General features: G+C 39.7%; 2 protein-coding genes across 2 annotated transcripts; one reads left to right on the forward strand and one right to left on the reverse strand.

Annotated features, from left to right (window-relative positions):
* Positions 1-312: 312 nt before the first annotated feature.
* cfap144 (cilia and flagella associated protein 144) lies at positions 313-2,698 on the forward strand (the record flags this gene model as incomplete). The annotated part of the gene is made up of 4 exons (XM_083911463.1): positions 313-433; positions 2,131-2,190; positions 2,335-2,438; positions 2,582-2,698. The coding sequence occupies 4 exons, from the start codon at positions 313-315 to the stop codon at positions 2,696-2,698; spliced, it is 402 nt and encodes a 133-aa protein (XP_083767589.1).
* Positions 2,699-2,769: 71 nt separating this feature from the next.
* Positions 2,770-7,137, reverse strand: ebna1bp2 (EBNA1 binding protein 2). The gene is made up of 9 exons (XM_083911504.1): positions 6,969-7,137; positions 5,846-5,929; positions 5,436-5,608; positions 4,920-5,043; positions 4,537-4,626; positions 4,228-4,303; positions 3,898-3,988; positions 3,604-3,778; positions 2,770-3,467 (listed from the first exon to the last, which is right to left on the reverse strand). The coding sequence occupies exons 1-9, from the start codon at positions 7,059-7,061 to the stop codon at positions 3,420-3,422; spliced, it is 954 nt and encodes a 317-aa protein (XP_083767630.1). The 5' UTR covers positions 7,062-7,137; the 3' UTR covers positions 2,770-3,419.
* Between the last annotated feature and the right edge of the window lie 12,734 nt (positions 7,138-19,871).

Consider the following 19,871-nt stretch of genomic DNA (forward strand, 5'->3'; position numbering starts at 1 on the left):
TGCCATATACAAAGTGGAGTAAAAAGTGGATTTGCCTCCGAGTTGTAAAAGAAATAGAAATACTCAAGTAGTTCAGATAAAGGCTCCCTCAAAATAGGTTCAGTAGACATGATGCAGTCCCGTGTATGTGTGAAAAGTTGCTTTATTGCTCCACCGTGCGTTGATGTCACGCTACTGCAGCGCGAGGCCATGTTTACAGTTGCCAGGTAACCGAATCAGATAAAAACTCCTTCACGTTATCGAAGGCTTCTTCATTTCTCCAGCTCTCGCTATCGGTGCTAATAGTGTTTGAGTTTTTTTTTTTTTTTTAACATGGCAGAAAAGGAGAAACTGGATTTAGTCCATCAAAACGCGATTCACGTTGAGACGATCCGGAAAGAGCAAAGATACCAGAAACTCCACACAGAGTTCAGCATCAACCCGCACCGGAAATGTGAGTTCACTCCGTCCTCCTTCATCTTCTCCTGCTCTGTACAGATATAAACAGCTCGAATTGAGATTAAACATGAAAACATAGCAGAGTTGCATCGCTGGACACGCTATACCGTCTCCTGTCCCGTTTATTTCTCAGACCGAGAGACACACAACACCAGCGGTAAAAACCCTGCTAAACTTCCGCCGTACGGCAACTCAACTGCGGTCAAGTGAGCCGTCATTTGTTTCTCCGAAGTCAAGCCAGCCGCACGTATATTTGTAGTGCACCCGTATTATGATATTTATGGTCAATTCATTAACTTCCGGTTTTCATGTTCAATGTTGAAACTAATTTCACTTCAGGTACATTCTTGTACCTGAAGTGAAATTAGTCTTTGAAAGGGTTTAATTTTAATAATTCATTAAGGTAATGTAAAATTGTACTACACAGGAAATACTGATTCTGATATTCCACAGGGGAAAGTTATGCAATTATTCTTATTTCCGTGTGTATCCCGTATATGAGCCTGGTTGTGTCACACTTTATTCTGAAAACTGAAAACAGGAAGTCACTCTGAGAAGTTTCAATGAATTGACCATAAATATCACAATACGGGCGCACTACAAATATACGTGCGGCTGGCTTGACTTCGGAGAAACAAATGACGGCTCACTTGACCGCAGTGCAACTCAGAGGGACACACCTCCTTTCCACACATAAACACAGAACAGTCTGTTAGACTATCTCATTATAGTGTGAAGTTTGTTAACAATATACTATTTCTCATTTTAACATTAAAATACTTATAAAATAATTTTAACGAAACGTCCCACGTTATACTCCAAGCTCCATTCCTCCAATCGATGAAAGGGATTAATAGATCAACTAACTGTTCCGTTTGTTATGTGATACGTTTGTATATTGTTATAGCGTCAAAACATCTCGTTATAACCGTAAAGTTTTCACGTTTTGTCGTGATGTTGGTTAGTTTTTTGCATTTCTGGCAGTGGCAGCAATACACCGCCATGGAGAGAAAATGAGCCTGGTAGAAAAGGTTAATATTAATATATCAATGGCGGGAAATCCTGCTGGAAAAAGTTGCTATCGAGCATTGGCAACAGCTGCCTACACTGCAAAGCAACTTACAGTGTAGAGTTTTGGGGAACTTTTCTCCTTCAAGGTACTTTGTCATTCTAAAACACAGGATTGCACAATGAAATCTGTAGCTCCCACCCACGCAACAAACACTGAAGATGTATTAATACATATTAAATACAAGTAGCACTAAAAGGGAACACTTGTGTATTTAAATTATATGCTACTTTCTACTTATACTTCACATTTGACAGCTGGGAGTTACTTACAGATTTAGATTTTACAGGCAAAACATATATGATCAGTTTACGACACTGTGCTAGTTTAAACTGCCTAACAAAATAGTTGAAATGTGCTCCATGTGCTAACAATAACATGCTGCTTAAGTGTTAAAAAATCTGTATTAATATTGCAATAATGATATAGTTTTCTCCCCAACATGGACTTTTGTTAACATCTGTTGTCGATATTTTTATGCTTTTACTGAAGTGAAATCTTGAATGTAGTACCAGAGTGGTATTTTTGCCGTCTATTAATGTATCCGGTGTTACATTCAGCTACAGTATATTGCATTGTATATTGTGTCTTTTTTCTCACAATGTGTGTCCACTACATTTTAGTACACATCCTGCCAGACAAACCCATGTCTAGGAAACCAACAGAAGTGATTGCAGAGAACTGTAAGTTTACATAGATTCCCTTGAAACTAAAGGTAACGGCTCTTCTCTTGTACTCTGGAGAAGACTATCACATTACTCCAGAATCCGATGATCCCAAATGAGATGAATGATTTTTTTGATTACGCATACGTGTCTTTTTCCCAGCGGACTTCATCGAGGCCTTTCACAAGGCCCGCCAAGAACCCACCAAGAAATATATAATGCCACAGACTGAGAGTCAGGAGATAGGATGGTTGTCAACTCTGCTGGTGAGGAAAACACTGCTTTGACAAACCTGCAGAACATCAGGGTGACATTATGAGCAAAACATCAAATTGTATATATATCAATGCGTGAGGGCCCACAGTTTTAGCTTGACCTGAATTCATTCATTTCTTTTTTGTCTCTCCAGGTCCCATGTAACCGCAACGACAAGAGGTTCAATTTTTACCGATTCAGCACGGAGATCACCAAACACCAAGAATCTGCCTTGCGTTCAGCAAATGAGCCCAAGACAGAAAAAATGTAAATCTTAAAAAAAGAAATGACACCGTTGTTAGGATTTATTTGTTTATCATACATCATCCGAAGGTGCCCTTTTGCATTTCCAGCTTAGGAAGCTGAGAAAAGGGGCTACGTATGCACAGGTCTTGTCAAAGCACACTTGCCCATCACATACGAATCATATTAATGAATAGGAAAGGGCAACACTAACAGCTGCTCAATATTATAAAATGCCACATCACATGGGATGGACTTGATGAGTGAAGGAGCAGAGTTACAAAAAAATAGAAGAGATGGACCAAACTCTGAAGAGCACACACCGTAAATGAAACAGCAAGGAGGTTGGTGTAGACAGTAAGGTGGAATCACAGAAAGTGGTTTTAAAAACAAATAAGCATATGAAGAGTTAATAATGTCCACAGACAACTTAACTAATAAAGTTTTCTTAACCTTCACATTCTCTCTTTTTGGAAAACAATGTTGTGGTGTGGGTAGCTCTATGTAGTCCACTCTTGGGTTGACCAATTCTGCAAAAGAGACCTTTTCCTTACTAGTCATGTCCGTCAAAAAGCTTCCTTAGCGATATGGCAGGACGTCTCTCTCTTTGCGTGGCTTGAAGTGTCCTCACATTTTACAGAAGGCATGTTGACCAATAAGTGTAGACACCCATGTTCTCCTTAATGTCTCCTGATGTATATCGAGGAGTGAGTGGGGAGCCCAGAAACAAGGTCCAACAAGGTCACTTTTTATGAGCGAGACTTCATCTTCTTGCGCACAGACTTGCCCGGCCGTTTCTGAAAAAACAAAGAGAAAAAAAATTGAGCTTCTCTGGTACGGAGTACTGTTTTTCTAGTAACTTTATAATTTCCTTTGAGAATTTTTCTACATTTATTATATAAGTCAGCAGTGTTTTATGTGTGGGTGACTCACATTTTGTTTCCCCCCCTTGCCGCCTTTCTTTCCTCCCCTGCCGCCCTTTGCGTTAGCCACCTTGGCTTTGAAACTGGAAACATCGTTGTGGCTGTCCTTGGTGTTCCACTTCTTTCCACTCTTTTTGCCTCCGAAGCCAAACCTCTGGTCCTTGTATTTTCTCTTGGCATTGGGGCTGTAAAATAACAGTAAAAATTGAAGTTTTTGTGACATTGCCACAAACGTCACAAGTTGCAAAATTGCACACTTGATTTTTATGATCGCAATGTGCTTAGCCGAAATTTAACACCGTACCCTTTCTTGCTCACTGGTTTGTTGGGGCCCTGAGAAGAGTCTTTGCCCTTCTTCTGGTCTCCTTCCAAGAATTCCAGTTTGTCGGTCATTCCTGGGAGTGGGGATGATCAGAAAACATAAGTCTCAATTTGAAAACATTCTCACATATTTGTGGAACATTACGTGATGGAAATGTGCATGTCTATGTTAAGAACCATCAACCTTTTTACAGTAATTTACAGAGGTTACTTTTACCCTGCACAATAAATGACACAGCAAAACATTTTCCACCTGTGTGCAGTGAAAGTTATGTGAGCATAATCCAGACTTCTTAAAAAAACAACAACTCACCTTTCTGGTATTTCTTTACAGCAGTCATCATAGCTTTCTTCTCTTTCTGCCTCTTCTGAATCACTTCTATTTGGACCTGGCACACATTAAAAAGTCATTTTAGAGGGAATTTTGCTTCTATTAGCCTCCAATGAAAAGTCTTTAAGATGCTGGTCTAGCATCCGTTTTTGCATACTCATTACGCACCAATGATAACCAGTGTGAAGGCAGACCTCTAGTACACATACACTAAACTCTATTCTACTTGTATAAGAAAAGGAAAACTTGACCCTGAAAACAAGACTTTTAAGAGTAATAACAGGGACCAACCTTTTTGCCAAACTTCCTTTGCTCGCGCAGCTTCTTGGCCTTCTCCGACTTGTCCATTATCAACTGCTTTGAGATCAGCTTTTTTCTGATCTAAAAAGAAGAACAGAAAACATTTTTGTTTGTGCAAATATTGGGATTGAAATCCAGTGAAAGAGTATGTGTGATCAAATGTCAACTGCCCACAAATATATCAATTAAAGGCTTCCAGTGTCTCTAACTCCCAGAATAATATAAACAATAAATAGTTATTAAGTCCGCTTTACTGTTTTGGTTGTTAGTTTTTCAATAATATTATAAGACTGAGTTATAAAACTTAGTTTTTTGCATTAACTACATTTAGCAAAACTACATGTCATTCAAGTAACATTCAAGAACCTGCTCACCTTCTGCATGTGCTGATCAGACTTGGCCATCTCTGCAAAGTAATCGTCAGGCCTCTTGGTGGCTATGCCATACTTGCTCAGGAGAGGCAATGCATCTAGAACTGTAGCTTGGGCTTGACGGTGACTATGAATCAGAATCAGAAATACTTTATTGATTGGGTTAAATAAATGACCACAGAGATGAGGGATAAAGGGGGTTAAACAAACTCTCTGTTGCAGGGTTAGATGTTTCTTAATGACTCCATATATCCTCAAAAGCATACAAGTTCAGCCGGTATCAATTATTACACTGCACTTGTAAGAGAAAATAAATACGGGTTACTGGAATGACTGGTAGACAAAATCAGATGTAGAAGGAAGAAATTAACTGTACTATCTAAAAGAGTCAGATCCGCAAAAAAACAACTGCTGTAAAAACATTTATATTACAATATATATATATATATATATATATAATACAACATTCTGAATATTGCTTTTTTTCATCACATTATGCATGAAGTTATGGTCACTCACAAGAACATCTCTCTCTGGAAATCATCTTCTGCATTGACATCTCCATTGGTCACATTTGGAACTTTCCCGTCAATTTTGGAAAGAACATCTTCAGCCGGCAGGTTGGTCATATCCAACCTCTCCACCCAGGGAAGGTCTTTACGGAAGTCAGCAAGGCACTGTTTCAAACCCTCCTGCATCATAACACACACGCATCATAGTGCATTAGCAAATCCAAAATGTTACGCAACACCATTTTTGTAATAGTTGGAAAAATTTGTTCTCTTATTACATTTGACTAAAATCTGTTTAGATTTAAATGTGCTTTGTTTCCTCAATTCACGACATGTCTTAATTACCCACCCATAGAAATTCACCAAATCTGGACAGGAATTTGCATATTTCAGGATTGTTATTATAAGTTCACTCACCACATTGTTGACATACTTTTTGGGTTTATCCACCAGAACGTTCATCCCTGGTTTCAACAACCCCTTTGCAAAGGCTTCTTGAAGCTAATAAACAAAACAAAAAATGGTTATAGGCAACGTGATAGAAGCAACCACACTTACTTTGCTTACAACAATGGTATTTGTCTTTTATGGACATTTTGAGTTTGGAGAGGTCTGTGGCTAAGATACATGGTGCCAAACAGCATAATGTTAAGACATTAGATAATGTTAAAGAGCAAATCAAGGGCCTCAGCCTCATTTTGTCTGATAATGTTTGAGTTAGATGAGATCGTTGCCTTCTGTCACACCATATGGCACACTGGAACATTAACTGAAGATTATGAAGTGTGTACTGTGAGGTGGTGTGGGGGGTGTATAGGGGGTATGGGGTTTGAGTGTTGGGTTTGATAGTAGCTCACTGCGTCCTGTATGCTACCTGGGCATGTGTATGTTATCCTGCTTATGTGTAAATGTATTTTTTTTAATTTATTGTATATTGATATCTTTCATACAACAGCATTCTCTTTTGTTTTTATTTGTTCTAAATAAAAATAGGATCACAAAACGAATGGTTATAGGAATATTCTATTCATAGTTCAATTCGTTATATATTGCTGTGCCACCCGACACAGTTACTGCCAATGTATAAACACACACACAGCATGCTTGAGCAAAGGAACAGTCAGTGTTAAATCAGAATCAGGTACCAAACATGGTTTTCACACGGGTGGGATTTGAAAAGGAAAACCCTACAAAAGTCAAGAAACATTGAATATAGAATTGAAAATGTTACAATAAAATATTATGTTATAATAATAATATCCCCCAAAAAAACACTTTTTTTTCAGTGAGAGAGCTGTACAATGGTGTGCGGAAATATGACATGGGAATGTTTACAGCGTGAGGTCTAAAACACGCTACAGAGAGATAATACTACTTTTTATCAATTAACATTACGGACTGTGTCCTTGTGACCGTTAACTCCTCACAAAACGTTGCTGTAAACAACGTCAAGCAAGTCTGTCTCATCTGAACAACTTCTCAGTTAGTTAGCTCTGGGATGCTAACGTTAGCCACGTTAGCATGTGAACAGTTCACTCACCTCATCGTCTGATAAATCACTGTTCTCCTCTGACTCCTGTCCGAGCTGCTCCTCTTCCTCTGAAGACTCCATAGTCCTGCTGTCGATTATCATAAGAAGACAATATGTGATCGAGTGGCCTTTAAACGTGAATAAACCTGCAGTGGATACACTGCTCCTCACATGTACAGAGCGTTTCACGTGGGAGGAAGTGACGAAGAGTTACGGCGTTGAATGTCGTACCAACCAATGATGTGACACCAAAGGTTCCTACATGGAAAAAAAATATCTCACGTATGATCTCATGCAAGAAAATATGGTGACGTATATATATACATATCAAATCTAAACAATATATATATAAAACAACTTATACTTTGAAAATACGAAAGAATGTACGTTTTCTTGGAACCCCTCGTACTTTTTAGTTTTATTGGAATTCCATATTATAGGCCTAAATAATAGATGCTATTATCGCAGATATTAAAGGGCTGCAAATATGACATATTTCAAGTAAAAAACAGAGACTGCATTCTGAAAACTCGTGTTAAATATGAGTTATTAAAAAAATAACTTTACTTTGAGTGTGTAATGTCAAGGATATGCCACCTGGAGGTGCTCTCATGCATCTGAGCAGATTGTAATAATAGATGTTATAATATCCACTATCAATAACCGGTTCACTGATAATAATAGCATGTATAATATACATAATAATATGTATGTTCAATAATATAATTGAGCTCATGCAAATACCCATAAACACCCATGCCAGAGATAGATAGATAGATGGATGGATAGATAGATAGATAGATAGATGGATGGATAGATAGATAGAGAGATGATGATGTCTGATTGTGTCAATGAAGCCTTGTGAGTTTCACTTGCCACCTCATCAAGAAAGAAACTATTGACATCATTGTTCAAAGCTCTCCCTGAGGTGATTTCTGTCTCTTTGACACGGCACGGTTGAGAGAAACTCTGCAGTTTTGGCCCAGTGTCACATAGACAGGAGAAGCAGATAACCTGTGCTACTTTGACTAATAGTTATTTCTGCATACATCTACCTTTGTTCATTTCATCACATATACTTTTAATCAGATATGTTCTTTACTGATCCTGTGAATGCCATTGACTGCTGAGAGACTGAACAGGGTAGTGGTGACCATTTTTTATTTATTTTTCTATATTTTTCATAAATCCTGTTTTTAACCAGCTGTATATTGATCACCTCCTCAAATATAGTCAGAGGATTTGTATCTACTGTGACCTCACTCAGTTTTCCCTGCAGTTCACACACATTTTTATGTTTTCTGAGAAAAGTCAAGGTGTATACGAAAGGGCCATCAGCCCCAAATGTCCAAAATTAAAGTACAGTTAGAAGTTCAGAGTTACTGTGTCCAATCTGCAACATGATTGCTGTACACTGTAGCAACAACAAGGATATGAATTAGAATAATTTACTTTTATGTTGCATTAAGACCGTTTGTATTCATCTTTTGTAGTCACGTAGCAGTCATGTGGAGGGCCTGCAGACAGAGAGCCAGAGTGTGCACATGCTGAATGTTAATGCTAGGCTTCGGCCAGTGACCATGAAAGTAACTTCATCTTGCTCAAACGGTCACTTGAACAGGATTTTTCTCAAGTGGTCAAGTTAGGATCTCAACCCTAGGGCTGTATTATTATCCACCATGATAGTGTACATCTGTCCACCAGACATATTACATTACATCATAATCAGTTGCTGGGGCTACAATCAATATGTGTGTCATTTATTGTAAGACATATCTTGAAAGACAGGACAAAAACATGAGCAGCAGTGTAAAAGTGTGACTCCCTCTTTGATAGGTAATTTTGGTTATCAGAAATCCCAGAGAACAGATATACCCAGCAAACGGAAAAAATATAAGCCATAGAGTACAAAGCATCTGCATGACTTATTTTGAACCACACACTACAGTAACAGATCATCAATAATTAACATGGTACTAACCAGAGGTTAAAGGAGGAAATAAGCTGCAGTGGGCGTTTCCTATTTTGCATTGTTCTACTACTTGTTTTTCTTTTCAACAATTCACTGAGACAAATTGTTGTTTTTTTAATAAACAGATACCCTGTCAAAATGCATGTAAACTGACAAAGATGCAAGATACTGTATGTTTGTAGTCTGGTCTGTGATGTACTGGCCTGGGAATTTAAATTTGATTGTGTATAGTATAGGTTTGAAATTAATCATCATTCAATTAAGGATGAGTTTCTGTAAACTGTCTTTGTCTCTCTCTGTCCATCTGTCCGTCTTTTCTCTCTTTCTCTCTCCTTTTCTTCCTCCCCAACCAGTGCAGACAGATGTCCGTCCTCCATAGAGCTGGGTCTCTCTGACGTTCCTGCCTGTTATAGGGAAGGTTTTCATTTGCACTTTACTCTATAAGGGGAATTGTTGGGTCTATGTAAATCATAAATAGGTCATAGAGTGTGGTCTTTACCTACTCTGTAAAGTGTCCTGAAATAACTTTTGTTATGATTTGGCACTATAAATAAAATTGAATTGAATTGAATTTAATTGAATTGCAAACATGTGTTATATTATTAGTCTCCAATTCTTTTCTCCTCCCTACACCACACCCTGCTGCTCTTACAGTATAGCTGCATTATTGACAGTCATCCTCTCTTTGACGGTGGTTGTCAGGCTCAGACAGGAGCACCTTGACCTGAAAGAAGGTGTGCAGATGTCATACTAATAGCAGGCTTATTTTTGCTATAACGACACCATGATGCAAAAGTATGTATTTTACATGGTAATTACACAGTGAAAGTGGCTTTTTCAGGTTTTACTGTCATGCTTTTGATTTGATAGTCTTGTGATTTGCAGTTAGCATTCTTTTTTTATTGAGACAAATAATTACAAATTACAACATAACACATACAGTAAGACATAACATATTACACATACCATACATACAAACGTAACAGGGATCACACCACAAGGTGAAATGTCCCTCTGACCACAACATTTCACAACTGAAAGGACAAATCCAATTCCACTAAATAAACACCACAGCATATACAGTACACATATAAATTACCTACACACACCCTCATACATCCACACGCTATATCCACACAAACAATGTGACACATGAATTATTATAATATACAGAGGTATAGAGGTAGGTGAATAAGGTAGTTTAAAAAAATTAGATAAATAATTCTTCATCAGTGTAACAAAGTCCTAACCGGGACAAGATCTGCCCACCTAGCACAGGACTGGCAACATTAAAATGAGCTATTATATTGATCAACCATTAGTGACTATAGCATGCATTATGGCAGAAGAGAGTATAAGTTAATTCTTCATTTCTCTACACTCAATGTGTTTTCCAAACAGACAATTATATTTTTTCTCTCTTCAGAATTTTGTCAGATATATTTAGTTTGATACACAGCACGCTAAATGTCATCATCTGAGAGCTCAATAAACTGGAGAAGTGACTCTTACACTATCACCAGATAGATGCAGGGTAGACAGAAGACTGAGGAATTAACGTTGTTCGTTTGAGATGTCATCAGTCTCTTTCAGTGGCTTATCCTCCAAGTCCTCAACGCACAAACTGACAGATCCCCCTGAGAGTGACTTTCTCTCTATTCTGATGGAAATCAATATTTCCTATTTGTACTTTACCACTCTTAATTCCTCCATTTTCTGTGTGGGCAGATCCCCACTCTGAGACATCTTCAAAAGGGAAACTACCATAATTTCCATTTCTGTCATAATCGCTTCAGCCAGACGGTAATGCAGTCCATTGAATTCACATCTCTCCGTCACTCTTCATCTCAGCGCGACAGGCCACTTCCTGACAGCAGATTGAAAATAAGTTGGAGTCACTCTGTCAAGCTCCTCTCAGAGTTATTCCTGGCTGCTGGAGCGTGGGACAAAAAAGACCACAGTCACGAATGTCTTAGCCTAAGTTGGATGAGTGCTTCAGCTCCTGTGGCACTCAGTCAGCCTGAGGGGGTAATAAGGTGTGCAAGTAAACAATAGTATGGATAAATTACTGACTATATTGTTTTAGGTCATTCTGCATCTGTCCTGTCTTCAGTGTATGTGAATTCCCTCTTCCTGCATCAAAACATCCCTGAAATAACTGGTGAAGAGTTTGCCTATACCTCTGTCCCTCACCAGACATATGCCGCTGTCTTTGAAACTGCAACACAGAGCCATTGAGCATCAATGCCCACATCATCCAAGCACTGGGATGGGTCACCAGTTGTTTGTGGGAATCATTTAGATATTATCTGTGCAAGGCTATTTCAGAATAGTATGACTGTCATGGTTTGAAGCAGGCAGGTGGACCCTAACGCAGATACAGCAACAGGCAGGAGACCAGAACTAAAGATGAAACTGTTTATTTCCAAAACAGACAGAGCTCAAGGATCAAATACAGCTTTGAAACCAGGAAAAAGCGATGATAAACAGACAAGAAAGAACATAGGAAAAGAGTATAGCTAGACAGGACTAATCAAAGGAAAAGACACAGCTGGAATGGGCAGGGAACAGGAATACAGAGGGACACACTGATTGGCATTCAGATAAGGACAGGCAACACTGACGAGGGAAGATACAAAACAGGTGTAGAGGGAAAGACCAGCATGGCTTCACAGACAGGGAGTAAAACAAGACATGGGACAAGAGGAGATAACTTCAAAATTAAACACGAATGCATCCTGCATTCATTCATGCATTACATCATCATGAGTAATGTATTAGTTAATCATTAATTAAGTATATGATTTGTACCTTTATTATAAAGTTATAAAACTCCTCTCTTATAGCATTTGCAAACAGTACATAAAATCTTGTCACCAGAGTCCTCGAAAACAAATCGCTGCAAAGACAATATTTGGGAAATTCTGGACAGATCACTGAGCATGATGTTGAGTATTTATCTAAAATGCTATTGCAACATTCTCCAACCTCCCATGAAGCCAGTCTACATTTGGTGAAGTGATGTTCATCTGTGCAAAGATACATTGGATCACCAAACCCCATTTCAGAAAAGTTCCCCCTGTAGTGATCACATAATATACCCTGGCCAGGGGACAACGCGCTTCATTATTAAGCCTATAGACCATCAGGTGCAAGATTGCTCAATCATTTAGTGCTTTGTGGAAACTGTGTCCAAAGAGCCACCAAGTGTCAAAGTGAGGGCAAGTGGTCCTGGTATGGGCATGTCGCCCAATGTCCTCCTCCTTTACAATTAAACACAGCTCATTGTTCCACTCACATCCTAGTCAGATGATATGTCCCAGCCTCCTTTGGCCCAGCCAAGAGGCTAAATGACAACAAGTGACAACGAGTAAAGGTGGAAAAAAACCAAGATGATAAGTGAGGTCTATTACCTAATCACAAGCAACTCTCTGTGGTCAGCCCTGCTGTTTTAACCTAAAATACTTAAAATATACAATACTCAAGCTCAGTACTAAGACCATACCCTAACATACTGCAGGGGTGGTGGCAGGGAAATGTCAGCACTGAATACACAGACTTTCCATAATTCTTATCATTATAAAAAAGTAATTTATTCATTGACTTCAGCCAAATCACAAGAGACAGCATTTTTATTTATCAGTGGTTCTCCAGATGGTCTCCTTTTTGCCTTTTTACAGATTCCCTGGCTTAAAATCAGTTTGTGCTTCATAGAAAATCTATTATTAGTCTACATTCAAATGGAAAAATCCCATCTTATTAGCAACCAGCCCACAAGATTTGTAAACAGGAAGTTTGTGTGCCTTTTTCTGTGCTTCGCCACTATTCCTCTCCCCTCTACTGCACTCCTCTCCTCTCAGAATATAACATCCAAAGGATTTTACAGTGCCATTGGTGTGCAAAGGACTCAAGTCGTTTTTTAATGAAACATCTGCGTTCCAAAGAGTGGCAGGACAACTGAAAAAGCAAAGCGCAATGTTGCGTAAGAGAACCTACTCACTCACATTTCATTTATAAACTGCATTAGGTATGTTGTTTGGTGTGAGGGGCCTGTGAGATGTTCTGGGTGTCTTCATATTGTATGCACATGGTGTACTGCTCTTCTGAAGGTGATTGTGATAAGAAATAATTTAAGTCAATAATTTGATTTGTCAGAAATTGAACACAAAGACGATAGTGGTGCAAGCTGCCAACAGCTAGTGAGTTGCAAACGACATGTCCAAACTAAAAAAATCACTTTTCCTTGAAAAGAAAACCAATAGGTTCTGTGGTTTGTCCAGATAGAAATTACTGTATTAAGAACCAGTAGCATCCCCTCAAGGCTAAAATGTTTATTACACCCCACAATACAAACTATCATCTTGATGACTTTGCTGTTGCTGAGGGGTCAACATTTTGTTCTGTTTTCAGTTTCTGTCAAGTTCTTTCTTCTATATTTCTTCACCCCTTTAGAAACAATCACATACTGCTCAGAAAGAATCCCCTAAAGTATATGTTTGCATTATTAAAAACAGCTTGCATTCTGGGGGAATTCCATGCATATATTGTCTTAATTTACCAATACGTCTAATGCTTTATATGAAATGGAATATATCTGCACAGAGTGAGAAATAATAGGCTTCATAAGGCTGCATAGTGTGCTTTCATGGGAGTGTTTGACTCTGCAGCCAATCCAGCCAAAGTTATTATTCCCCCATATAGCCAGGTGTTCTATTGCTCAACTGAGGCATTTTATGTATCAGCACTTCTCTGACTCTCTTTATTCGCTCCCCTACCATCATCTGCTTTCTCCATGTTTAAATGAAGTGGAAATTGCAGTGCAGTGTCTTGGAGAATCACTGGGCTGAGACACACACTGCATACAGCAAAAGACATTCAGACAGTCTCATTAGTTTGGATAGTTCCCCCTATCAATTAACTTTGAACCTATAGTTATGGCTTATGTGTAAATATTAGCATGAAGCAATCAACCTGAGAGGGATTGGCCTATATTTTTAAGTTAAATGTATTGCATGTGGCTAAAGAAGCATGGATATAGATGGCTGCTAAGCTGCAACAACTGAGGCCAGCCTTGTTTAAATTCATCTGTGTGGAGCTTTTGGGATTTGATCTAAAGAGGTCTCCTGGTGGACTCTAATTAAACGTTTAGAGGCTTCTTCCTCAGGCTTCTCCTCCTCTCCCTCGTTCCTTCACCTCTGCGTCCTCTATCCTGACACTGATTAGAAGCGAGGAGACAAATTAATCGCAGGAGCGCCAGGTTGCCAGCTTTCTCTGACGGAGGACATCTACAGAATTTCTAAGGGAAATGCAACGTCAACTTCCATCAGTGCTAGAGGGGCAGTGTCTGTGTGTGTTTGTGTGTGTGGGTTCAAGTATTGGTAGGAGCAGCGTGGGGCCCATGCATAATCACCTTATTATATCCCTGTGAATGAAATAGTGAATTGATCTGATTAGAGGTTGGATGAAAAGGGAAGGCAAGGCGAGAGGCCTGGCATGCAGAGCAGCTCCCCCTGAAAGAGGAGTAAAGAGAAGTGGAGAGAAGGAAGGGAGGAAGAAGAGCGGGACAAGGGAGGAGGAAGAAGAAGAGGCGGAGAGGAAGGAACAACAAGCTCAGCATAAGTAATGGAGAATGAGGAGAAAGGAGGCTAAAAGAAGAGATGAAGAATGAGATGAGAATACAAAAAAAAGATATAAGGTGAATAAGAAAGGGATAAAGGGGCAACAATGAGAAGAGGAGGATGATGTTTGAGAATCTAATCAATGTAGCGAGTCATGGAGAGTGAGCTGTACCACCCAGCATTCTGTTCAGCAGTGTAACAGTTAAAAGAAGTCACCTACCATTACAGGACAATGTCTACATAACATAGTACTTATAAAAATGTCCAGTGGATCTCAAGAGCTCACACTCAACACTGCACTTTCTATGGTTCTCAATACCTGCCAAGTGCATCTGAAGTTCATCAGATGAACAGAGGACAAAACAAAGGACAGAGAGAGACTCCTTACATTTCAATTAGATACACATTACTTTAAATTACCTTGTTGTTGACAAGTGCTTTACAAAAGAATGTCCCTTGTCTTGATACAATCCAAAGTGTTCCTCCAATGGATGCTGGACACTGGCAAAAACAGGTCCATACTGTAAACTACTCTACTCTTGCTCTGATATTGAAAGTCAGGTTAAGAGACACTGGTCATTAAATTTCCACACTTTTGCCCTAATTGAAAAGTGACTCTGGCTGCTTTACTTGGTGGTTGTGACTTGCTGAGTGTGGATTTTCAAGAAATTCTTCCAAACGTCTCTTTTGAATTTTATTAGTGACACCACAAACATTTCGTCCATGTTTTCACACCATTCGCCTTTTTCATCAAATATTCAAAGCCGGTTTCATTCAAATAACCAGCATTTTGCCTCAGTAATCTCCCTATGATTGTAGTAACCTAATTTCTCCAGACCCCAAGGAATTGCGCAGCGCTTTGAAGCAGATTCGATATATTGGTCAAACAGCAGAATTACAACTTCCATGTCTGTGATGTGATGCCACGGGGTCCAAGAGACGTCTGTCCTGACGATCATCCGCTTTCTCTTTTTGAATGGCTAATACATACCGCCGTCTGCTAGTATGGAAAGTCATTACATCTCATGAGGGTGCAAAACATACCTGTTAGTTGGCAGTTGGCTGGTGTCTTTGTGGTGTGTAAGTACAGCTTTTTGGGCAATGTGAGGTGACACAATAGTCAGCCTTTGTCCCCACTAGTTTTCTGGAGGCATGGTATATCCTTGCCTTTAGAATTTAAAATAAAGGTCTGTGAGTTTGAACAATGGTTAAACATGTGATACAATCTTCAGGATAGCTACGAAATGGACCTACTTGACTGCTGAATGACCTTTGAATCTAAGCAGAGCTGGAAGGAATATTATCTCATTCTGTCTTAATTTGTGTCCGTGGAATTGTTCAGCTCTAGACAATTGTGCGCCTGTAAACAATAGCTTACTCACAATGAGGAACTGTACTGTGATGTGGAAGTGGAAAACATGCAACTACTTCAGATAGTTTTGTTACCATATGGCCACACTTCACATCACACCAAACAGTTTTTTTACGTGCTTAACAATTTAGCTTGTCCTAGTTTACTCCCGAAAACTCTGGATTCACCACAGACGAGTGTGTGCACACAACACACATCACCCATCAACCAGTCAGCAATTCTCTGGGAGGCACGGCAGTTGATCATAATTAGAGCCAATCAAAAAGAAGCGTACAGCCTGTTACTTCCTGCCAGCCAGCCAGTTAGTCCATCTGGCCATACTTAGGGTTTCTGTGCTCGGCTAACTCTCTCACAATGGCTAATGGATCACTTTCATGTGGGGAATAACTCAAATGCATGTTCTGGCAGCAAATTTAACACACGCGTGGTTTCTTGACACCACACTTGAACACAACTCCCGTTCCATCCTCATACATTTGGCGTTTCTACCATCTGTGTGTGTGTGTGTGTGTGTGTGTGTGTGTGTGTGTGTGTGTGTCTGTGTTGGGGCGGGGGGTGCATTTATTGCAGACCAGTATTAGATAAAACTAAATATTATCTGATACTGTATGTGGACTTGTGGATGTGGCCGATGACATACAGGCTCTTAATTCTCTCACAGCAACACCCCTACCTACTCGTCTCTACCTTCTTTCTTTGCACCTGTTCTCCCTCTGTCTTTCTTTCTTTGCATTCTCTTTGTGACCCTCTCTGTCTTTGTCTGTCGTCCTCTCACTGCCTACTTTTCCCCATACCATCTCTCCTACTTTCAGTGTGTTCCTCCCTCCAAATACTTCCTAAATGACTCATTGTCCGCTCATTTATCTCACTATGTTTCTGATTACCTCTCTGCAAATCAGATTTAGCCATCTTTTTGTGCCTCTTTACAACTTATTTCTCCTTCTCAGTGCTGATGTTGGACTGAAATAATAATAATAATAATAATAATAATAATAATAATAATAATAATGATAATAATAATAATAATAATCATACATTGCATTTGAGGGCACCTTTCATAACACTGTACTCCTGGAGGATATCAGACAGATAAGTAGATGCTAAGTTGTGGAATGAATGTGAGAAGAAGGTTTTTATACGCAGTTCTGAATTGAACAGGGAGCCAATGTAGTTGGATGAGAATGGGGGTGATGTGGTCTGATGCTTTGGTACAGGTGATGATCCGGGCAGCCGAGTTCTGAACGATTTGAAGCATGTTGAGCAGTTTGGTGGGATGGCTGGACAGAACAGCATTACAGTAATCAAGATAGGACAAATGTTTGGACCAGGACTTCGGTGCTGGATTGAGACAGGGATGGGCAAAGTCTGGAAATATTGGTGAAAGAAAGCATTCAGGCTGACGTTTTTTATGTGGTGTGCAAAAAGGGGAGAAAGGGTGTTGTCAAGAGTGACACCAGCGCTCTCCACTTGGCTGGAAAAGGGTGCAGACACACCATTGATGAGGCTTCGATGTTATGGGCTTTGGAGAGATTGGGTTTGGAGCCGATGAGCAGGGCCTCAGTTTTGTTGCCATTCAGCTCTAAAAAGTTCTTAGGTGGGAGGAAGGGGAGTGGTGGTTTTGGAAGAAGACCTGTGTGTCATCAGCATAACAGTGAAAGTGGACACCATAGTGACGGAGGGCTCTGGTGCTGCCTTTACACTAACTGATGAGGTTGGAATAGTAGGATGATTTGGCAGTGGAGAGGGCTTTTCTTGTAGTGGTGAAGGTGTTCGGCATAGAGCTGGGTGTGTACTGAAAGTCCCGTCTTTTTGCACAGTCGACTGTGCAAAAAGCGGTGTACCAAAGAGCATTGTGTGTCAAGGAGATGCTGCAGGTTCTTGGGGGGGCCAGGGTGTCAAGGGAAAGGATAGATGGTCATTGCGACTCACCAAGTCCACAAGGGAGGCGGATGGGGGAGGGCTGGGGTAGGAGTTAATGAGGGTGATGAGATCTGCAGGGTTGATGTGTTAGATGCTTCTGAAGGAGATGGGCTGTTGTTCTTTTATTTTGGATATGGGAGCCTAAATCTCAAAGAGCACAACTTTATGGTCGTAGATGGAGAACTCAGCAGCAATGAGGTTATAAGGAGTTATACCAGTGCAGCAGATTAAATCAAGCATGTGACCTTTATGTGTTGGGAAGTTAACATGTTGTCTGATACCAAGTCAGTCAAGTAGTGAGATGAAATCATTGACAAAAACACTGGAAGGGTCATCACTGTGGATGTTAAAGTCTCCCAGTATCATTACAGTAGGGGACATAGCACATACACATTACTAGTGATGCAATTTTTATGAGTAAAGCAGCAGCGAGCTTCCAGCCATTTTTCCAGGTACCAAAGATAGGACATGATTGAGTGTTTTCTGCCTGGTTGCTATGAACCGGGCTGCAATATATTCAAACGGGGCACCTGTGCACAAATAATATATGTGCACTAAAAATGCTTGTTTTTGCCAGACATGTTTAATATCACAACACTATGAACTGTAAGTCATTTCCTGTGACAAAGTCTACAGAAATATGTACTTACAGCTACTGCTTAAAATGTCTGCTAGAGATCCCTCATGCACTTGATGATTTGACAGTGGGACAGCCGTTAGTCTCAATAGCCCTGGTCTCAGAGTCTGTGAGTGTAGAGATTCAACCAAAGACTATTAACAACTCAACACAATCATGCAGGTGTTTTCACGTGAGTGACATCTTCCTCGCTGTCCTATTAGATTTGTTGCATCAGAAACAGCCGGAACATTAACAGCTTGATTATCTAAAACTTATCATCCTTACTAGTTAATGAAGTTTGGAGACCTCAGCACAACTTCAACCTGAGCAGAGGTGTAATTAGGCAGGATAATCGAACACCCCTGAGTGAGTGTGCAGGCCATTTGAAATGACACTCGCATAGCTCACCAAATTTGGACAGAAAACCTTGCTTACTATTTCTGCAGTGTTAATTATTTTTAACACTGTAGTGATTAAGCTCTACATGAACTCAGTGGCACTTTGGGCTGCCAGCCTATCACTCTACTCACTCTGGAAATGAGCGCTCTAGTGACCCATTGTTGTTTTACTTGGCCAATCATGGAGGGTTTGCCTATTTCCGTCTGCTGACAGACACACAAAGTTTAACAGAGTTAAGCCTCTCTTTGGAATTTATCAAATTAGTAAAAACCTTTGGACACCCAGCAAGTAAAGAAATGAAGAAGGGAATATTCTCAACACTGTGCCATGATGAACATTTGGAATGAGTCCATATAATTTCCAAGATAATTAATATGATGAGACAACCTGTTCTCATCCCAGCTCATCACATTTTTGTGCCATTTTGTCAGGACTCTTTGGCATCACTTGTCAATGCACTGGGTAGTCCTGTGTGGTCACTATTTTAAACAAAACCTGGTAAATGTTGTGAATTCAAACATAACTATGTAGTTAGATGTAGGCAACAAAACCACTTGATTAGTGTTAAAATAGATGCTCTTGTAACTACAGTGACATGAGCTGCGGTCTCCTGGGTGAAAGTCCAGTGTTTATTTTTTCTCTGAGCGTTTAATATTGCAGTGGATGGGGTTTAGAGTTGAAAGCCTGGTGCATTTGATACCGACACCCAAAGGTGCCTTGTGCGTCAAAATGGTGGTACTTCTGCCAAACAAGCAGAGAGAATGATGTCTATCCAATTCTGTTGGCAAAGTTGCTGAATAAATTTCTGTCTGACAAAAAAGGTTTTGTATACATATAAATATATATATATATATAAATGTGTACATTTTTGCGTTTGCTGGAAAAAAGCTCATGTGTGCAATAAAAACACTAGAAAACTTGCAGCTATAAAACACAACATAGAAATCATCAAGATACCTATGATAAAACAATTCAGACAATACTTCAATTCAATTCAATCCAATTCAATTTT

This window comes from Echiichthys vipera (genome assembly GCF_963691815.1).
Source record: "Echiichthys vipera genome assembly, chromosome: 3".
Lineage (NCBI taxonomy): Eukaryota > Metazoa > Chordata > Actinopteri > Perciformes > Trachinidae > Echiichthys > Echiichthys vipera.